This window comes from Gavialis gangeticus, unplaced genomic scaffold (genome assembly GCF_001723915.1).
Source record: "Gavialis gangeticus isolate Ggan-Ray unplaced genomic scaffold, GavGan_comp1, whole genome shotgun sequence".
NCBI lineage: Eukaryota > Metazoa > Chordata > Crocodylia > Gavialidae > Gavialis > Gavialis gangeticus.
This window is the reverse complement of record NW_017729022.1, coordinates 25,695,811-25,703,616: the sequence shown is the minus strand read 5'-3', so window position 1 is coordinate 25,703,616 and position 7,806 is coordinate 25,695,811. Positions and strand designations below refer to the sequence as shown.

The following is a 7,806-nucleotide window of genomic DNA, read 5'->3' as shown; positions in this document are numbered from 1 at the left end:
AAAGCGAGGACTATTTCTGTTTCACAATGTGCAACATTAAGCGATAATCTAAAACTTTTGAAGTAGTTTTGAAGAGTCCGTTGTTAATCAAAATAGTCTCTTTTATGAGAAGACCACAAGCATCTTAGCCATCAAACTGACCCCATAACCACAGTATGTGATTTCTTTACTTTCAGATAATTTGCAAGAATATTATCACTGAGCGCGTACACTTTGTAAGACTAAGTGCCAAAATTTCCCTTCCTGCTTGTTCCCAACCACAAACACATCATTTAAACAGTATTGTGCCACCTAAACTCTACCGTTAAATAAGCTGATGAAGCATGTGGGAAATTTCTGGTGCCATGCTGCAGTCAAGTGAAAATGCTTTCGAGGGATCCCAGGTAGGGCTGGACATGTAACTGAGTGCTGTCTGCTTTCATACTGGAGACTGGTTACTTAAAGGAAACTTTGTGAGTACTGAAATCCCACAAACCATACCTAATAATAAACCATTAAGCATCACCTCCTATCTAACACCATCTTGTCAGAAACTTGTGAAAAAAGATGTAATTCTTCTGGTGACGTGTTAAAAATATTCAACAGCCAGGTATAAATACAACTAGCAAGGCAGATGAAGTTCACTAATCTGCTTTCTTCCAGTAGAAGAGCTGACAGAAAGTTAGCTTATTGCTTTTAGGTCTCATAACATATCCAAGAATCGTTTCAACTTTTCTACTTCAGTGTCTCCAGAGAAATGACTTATCAAACTTACCTCTTCATCTTTCTCTCCATTCACCTGTCTTGTCTTGGATGCTTGGAAAGTACCATAATACCTTTCCAGGTACAGAGTGACATAGACAAACTGAAAATTGACTTTGTAAGTATAACTTTCTAATAATGTATTCTTCTTTCTCTTCTGCTTATGCTTTTGAATATAACTGAAACAGCTGGGTTTATGGCAAGTAATGTAATATAGTACTTTAACAACATAGAGTAAAATTAGGGTTTATTTGCTAGTTAGTCTTTACATTAATTAAAGTTAAGAAGCTAGATCATTTCTTTGGCTTATACTATTCACACAACTAAGGTCCTCTAACTGAAGTGATTAAGGTAATGCAGTATTTTGCATCTCTCTCAGCAATTTCCTAACTTCCCATCAGCAATGAGCTCAATGAAACAATCTGAAAAGAAAAAAAATCTTATAATAGTTAAGTTATAATGTTTTGAATCATCATTAGTTTTACATTGATATTTGTCATAATTAGAGGACCTAATTAGTGATATAAACAGGAGTAACTGAAAGCAACAGAGAAAGAGAGTTACTTTGGTTTCAGCAAAGACATGATGGTTTTTCCTCTGGTAGGTTCCTCAGAGAAGGAACTGCTCGTGCCTATTCTGGTGCAACTCTGAAATATTTCTACCTTAATCATTGTTTCATAGGCTATCATGATTGCTGTGGGATCTTTCATTCTGTAATATTACCTCTTTTCACAGAGACCATGTAAGCAGTGATAATTGGCTTTTATGATCACTTAAAACCCAATCAGATTATTCACTGACTTGAGCTGGGATTTCTCATAGAATAAGAGCTTTAATTCTCAGTATTTCTCCTTAGAACATTTTAGTTCACTTTTGTAAATGCTGGAGAGATGCAGGATCCCATGAGCCTGGGGAACACAATCACTGTTTCCACCTCTGTCCCTAACTACCTCTGTTTATGTATCTATAGCATAGGTACAACAGTTCCTGTAATACCCTCAGAAGAATGGTGTGAGGCATATGTAACATTTGCAAAGTGCTTGGAGATTAATTGCAGTAATGTTTTTTATGTAAAACTCAGCGTTATCATTTGCTAGCTAGATTCTTATTACTTTAAGTGTGGCTTTGTAGAGTCAAATCTTAAGAAGGAGTGGATTTTTATCCTTCCTAAGGAACATAAAATTCAAGTTTGTTTCAAGTGCTTAGTGCCTCTCAAAATTGGTAGTAGTGTCTGGTTTAGCCAGGTACTTAAAATGTATGTTTAAGCCTTTACATTATCCCACTTCTTATATAGTAATAATGTTATAGAACATAAAAGACCCACAAGAAACTATTTACTCTGCATTGCATGAATTATATTTGAACAGATTGGATAAAATATTTATATTTCTATAAAATCTAGAACAATGTTTTAAAGCTCTGTATGTCATTATGTTTGAGATACAGTAGACCTAGAACAACTAGTTTTGTAAACCATGATAAAACAGGCTAAAAGTTTTTATAGTACAAGTAACAGATTAGCCAGTGGGACTTAACACTCTTTTGAATATGTTACATACTTCCTCAAAGATAAAAAAAATCCCACCTGAAAATCCTTAATGCATGTGTTACATTGCCAATGCCTGCTCTTTACAGTGGCAAGTGCTGCTTGCTTTTCAGTTGATCTTATGCACCTTTTTATTCTCTGTTGCAGAATTCAAGCAATTCAGATGTAGCTGATGGTGGACCCATTTTTACAGAAAAGCTGAAAAGCTGGACAGAGGTAAGCTTATATTCTTAGGATCATATTTTGTGCAATAGTACACCTACTTTGCATTGCTCTAGTGATACAATGCAGCTCCTAACATGAAGTAACTAGCCACAAGAAAAATCACCCTTCTATAAATGATTCAGTAGCTTAGAGCTGACACAGGGATCCACTGGTCCGTCAACCTTTCTGTCACTGCAGAGGGCATGGCTATACCAGTGTTATGGCCAGCTGATACAAGTTATGGCAGCTCTCAGGATACTTTTGCTTACATCATGAACTCAGCTCAAAACACAGCCAACTCGGAATGAAAGCGGAAGCCATCCTGTATATTATCTTGTGCTGGGTTGCACTGAGTGTTCTTTGACATAAGAACATAAAAACAGCCATATTAGATTAAACCAATGGTCCATCTAGTCCATTGGCCTCCCTCTAAAAATTGAGAAAGGTTTGTAGTTTCCTGGCCGGCCTAATCCCACCATGCCTACATAACAACTGGATCTTTCTCCAAAAGCAGTGCTAGTGGATGGTTTAGAAGGAGAGCATACGAATACCTAGAGCGATCTGTCTCCCAAAGCTGGTGGCCTGCATTTTGGTTTTCAGCAGTTCTCTTTTGATGGAAGTTCATGAACCCATTTCCTTTTTCTTTTCCTAACAGGTAAATGAAAGAAGAATCTTATTTAGCCACATTATTTCCTTGTATCTGAAAATGTTTGAGAACATCGACACAAGTAAAGCCCACATCAGAAATGTACATGAGTACCTGCTTGCCAAGAAAAGCAATCTTGCTAATGATTACAAAAAGATAAATGACATAATGGAGTTGGCAAAACTTCCGGTAAGCATAGGACGTTTTCTCCCATTAAATCCACCCCTTTTCTTTATTAAGGGCAAAATGTTTCACTAGAAGGTGCTCTCCCTCTGGCATTCATTCCTTTTTTTATGCAACAAAAACACCAGAGATTACTCCAAGCCTACAGGCTAAGGTTCTTGCTTGAGTGGGATGACAGAGGAGAAGGTCAATTAAGGATATGTTTCAGGGTAGATTTTTAATTACATTTTTGTGTTTGTGTTTTTAAAATATTTAAGGATGTGCTCATAAAATAGCCCAACTGATGCATTTTAACGATCTAAAAATGAATTAATGAAAATAAAAAGCCATTCAGATTAGTAGTTTTAACCTTAGTTCACACTATTTGTCAGTTATTTGTGTCCTCAGCTGGGCTGAGGAAATTGTAAGTAGTTTATGGTCAAATCTCAGGAAGGCTTAAGAAACAACCTCTGAAATGACACCACAGATGTACAGTTAAGACCAGATGAACTTAATTATCATCAGTTGCATCAGTTTATTCTCTTTCAGTATTGTATAACTGAGAAATTATCACAAATATAGCATATGTTACACAGCAGCTCTATTGCATGGAATACCGTTGATTTGTAGCATGTCATAAAATAACTTGGAAACCGACAAACAAAATTCATGGAAAGATTGCTTCTCTTTATGGGAAGAGAGTCACAGAGTAGTAGACTACTTTTCTTCATGAAGTTTTACTTTGCTTTACAATGGAATGACCTTACAACACCATAGACCATGGAGCCTGAAAATTAGTTTACAGTATTGTTTTTCCTGACCTGTTTTTTTTTTTTTTTCATTATCACAGATGAGTGATTTGAAAATCCAGCGCAAGGCTATTAATGAACTTTTCCCCCTCTTACAAAAACTGGACTCCCCAACTGTTCGTTCAGAAAGAAGAAGGAGGCAAAATTCAAGAGGATGTAAATGTTAATGACTAGGTTTTGTCTATTATTATTATTATTATTCAGTTGTTATATAAATCTATTTATTAATATTTAACTATTGCTATCAACCATTATTTATAATGAAATCCAAGAAACACCAACATATTTATAATTTTTACTACTATGTAAGAAATCATTGGGTGCTATACACATGCTCTGCATGATCTAATTGGAGATTAGCTTAATCAAGTCTGTTGTGCGTTTGAATTAGAATGCTCTAGCATTGTCGCAGCGTCACATCTATAAGCCCTTGTGGGTTTAAAAATAGCCACTGGGGTGTTTTAACTAAGATTCATTGAATAAGCTTTAGTTAAAGCATCCTGTGGCCATCTGTAAACATGAGGGGGGATTAATACATGTGATGTTGTGACATTTTAATTAGAGCAGCTCTCCAGGAACTGCTTTAATTAAATTGCCCTCTGTCTACTCCCAAGCACATGTATAGGCACCCAATATTAGGTATTAGATTTATGATTATCTTTTGTAAGTTTATTCACTGGATAATACAGAGCTATGCAATATTTACCTGATATCCCCTGTGAACTGCATGTAAACATACTATGTGGGCCACTACTTTCTAAATAGCTGCCCGGTGCTATTTTGGCAGCTATATTTAAGATTTTGGCTAATCATTTATTTATTTGGTATAGACAAAGGAGCCCAATTCAGAAAAGCACTTCTATTCAAGAATGCACTTTTTAATCTGGTTAGCTTTAACTACATACTAAAGTCAATGTGGTTTATGAACAGGCTTAGTGTTAAGCATATAGTGAAATGCTTTTCTGAACTGGGGCCTTGAGGACTGACTAATGCTAATTATTACATTTGGAAGTCATTAAGGATAAGGCTACTTCACAGCCACCCCTGGAGACAACTCTGTCTCAGTGGTGTAGCAGTATGTTATCTCAGGTGAATATGCAAAACTTTGCACTGATATATTATTTAAGACTTTGATGGAAGTTCAAAATCGTTATTTTGTTAATTTGTTAATTTAAGAACAGAAACAATTGAATAAAATATATTTTTACATTTATTCATTGCGTGCAGTACATCTTTGTAAAAGTACCATTTCTACAGTTATACCATTGTACTGATACCAGGGATGTCTATATTTTATTTCACTGAGTTAGAGACTTGGTCCAAATACTGATAACGTTTTTGAAGGAGTGTCATCAATAAAAGCTTCGGGTCTGATTTTTTTCAGAGTACCCGAAGCTCCTGTTTAGAGGGGGGTAGACAAACATCATTCTGTTTTGCAGAAATGTTGATAGTTTGAAACGTGACTTTCTATTTAAAAGAATGGAACACAGATCTAGAGCAGTTGGGCTGGCGGTCTCTCCCAGAGCCTTTGAGCCTGCAGGCCTTGAGAACTGAGGCCTCTGAGGAGCCAGAAGGCTGGGACCTTATGACAGAGAACTCAGACCTCCCAGACTCTCCGTTTTCTAATTTCCTACTACACCGATTGCTCAGCAACTGGGAATACAATGTGCAGGTCATGTCTGAGAGAACCCTGCCTGGGTTTAACTGCAACTGTACTGAAACAGAACTGGGAGGTAGGCCTATTGAAAGCCTCTGAAAGCCTATTGAAAGGTCAGAAGAGAGAGCAGCAGGGGGATGTCATGGTGGGTGCCTGCTGCTGGCCAGCAATCCAGGAGGAAGAATGGATGAGGCCTTCTTTAAACAAGCAACAGAAGCTTCCAAATTGCAGAACCTGGTTCTCACGGGGGACTTTAATTACCATGACATTTGTAGGGAGGGAAATGCTACAGTGCACAGAAAGTCCAACAAATTCTTGGGAGTGTATTGGGTAGGGCCTGATTAATGCATAGGCAAACTAGGCACATGCCTAGGGCTCCAAATTGCATGGGGTGGGGGTGGTCCTTCCCTACTGTGTGCCGTCAAGAGCCCAAGTGGTCTCGCAGCAGTCCCAAGGCTGCTCTTCAGGACATGTCTGAGAGAACCCTGCCTGGGTTTAACTACAACTGTACTGGGAGGTAGGCAGCACTACTATTTCCCCGTGACCTGCCTCAGCACTGAGGGCTCTTTTAGCACAGGCTGGGCCCGTCAGGCTCTAGCTGTCCATCTTCATGTCTGATGGCTAACCCAAGCAGCCTCTGCTGCTCTCTAGCTCCCAAGGCTCGGGCCCATGCACCACCCTGCGCACCGTGGGACCTGGCTGCTTGCTGGGAGATGGGGCATGAGCTGCCTCACTGCAGCCCCAAGGCCCTTGCCCCACGCGCTGCCCTGTGCACTGTGTGGCCCACTGGCCCTGCTGGTGTTGCAGGCTCCAGCCGCTGCTTACGGCTCCCAAAGCCTGGGCTCTGCGCACCAAACTGCGCACCATGATGGGCACAAGGAGTCTCACACTGCTCCCAGGGCCGGGTCTGTGTGCACCATCCCTGTGTGCCATCAACAGCCCGAGCAGTCTCATGCTGCTCCCAAGGCTGCTCCTCCAGTGGCAGCTTCAGGAGCCTTGGGCCAATTGCCTGTTGGGGGAGAGCTCCCCAGCTTTTTTTGGCTCCGTACCACATTTGCCCCTCATGCTGGGCACACAGCTCCTTTTATATGCTCCAGGGCTTCACCCCTGAAGTCTTCTAGACCTGACAATTTACAGTCTTCAATCAGGTCCAGCAGAGCTCTTCTCCTCCTCCCCTCAGGAAAGGGGTGTAACTTTATTTCTCTTGCTGCCTCTTGATTGGTGGATAGGCTCCACCAATCCAAACAGCAGGATCTCACGCCTGGGACTCAACCCAAACTCTGAAAGGTGAGCCTGCTACAACTAGAGTACAAGTGCAGCTCAGAGCAAAGATAGTGAAGAATACAAACCTCCAGAACAACACTTACACTCTTCCCTAGTACTACAGCAAGTTTCTATTTTTTCTAGGATTCCTTTAGGTGGAACTACTATTTTTTTCCAGATAAAACACACTGCTAGAAGACTGTTTTAGACTGGACATAAGGAAAAACTTCTTTACTGTCCAGCCCTAGTGTCTATGAAATCTATGCACAGAGGATTTAATGTATTAAGCAGAAGTAAAAATCAAAAGATAAAATCAGTTATTAGAGAAACAATAAATGCTGTTCAGGAAAATCACTGATGTTTCCAATATAACTTTTGTACTATTATTCTTTCTTTGCAATCCCCACCTTTTTCCAGTTTCTGTAGATCTCCCCTCCGCCACTTTCACATGCACAGAGTGTTCGTTTCTAATAGATTGCCACATTACTTATAACCACAAATTTCAAGTCACTGGGTCAAAGCAAATATGGCAGACTCTCCTTAGCAGACTAAGCTCAGAGTACCAGTGGTAGATACACCTCAAGTTCAGGACAATCCAAATTTCTTGTGGCAATTTTTCTCTCTCCATGCTCTGAAAAACTATTTAATATCATGCTGTAAGCTTCAATGAAAGCAGTTTGATTGATAAGTATTGTTACACATCAAAATAAATTCCATAGGAAGCAGAGATCAAGGGTAAACTAACTTACAGTGTCAGAGGTCATGGTTATAACGATAG

The 7,806-nt window shown here is 39.5% G+C and overlaps 1 protein-coding gene across 1 annotated transcript; it reads left to right on the top strand.

Annotated features, from left to right (window-relative positions):
• The first annotated feature begins 300 nt into the window (after nucleotides 1-300).
• Nucleotides 301-5,321, top strand: IFNG (interferon gamma). The gene is made up of 4 exons (XM_019514693.1): nucleotides 301-859; nucleotides 2,435-2,503; nucleotides 3,147-3,326; nucleotides 4,150-5,321. Exons 1-4 carry the CDS (start codon nucleotides 737-739, stop codon nucleotides 4,273-4,275), a joined length of 498 nt encoding a protein of 165 aa, XP_019370238.1. The 5' UTR covers nucleotides 301-736; the 3' UTR covers nucleotides 4,276-5,321.
• Nucleotides 5,322-7,806: the final 2,485 nt, after the last annotated feature.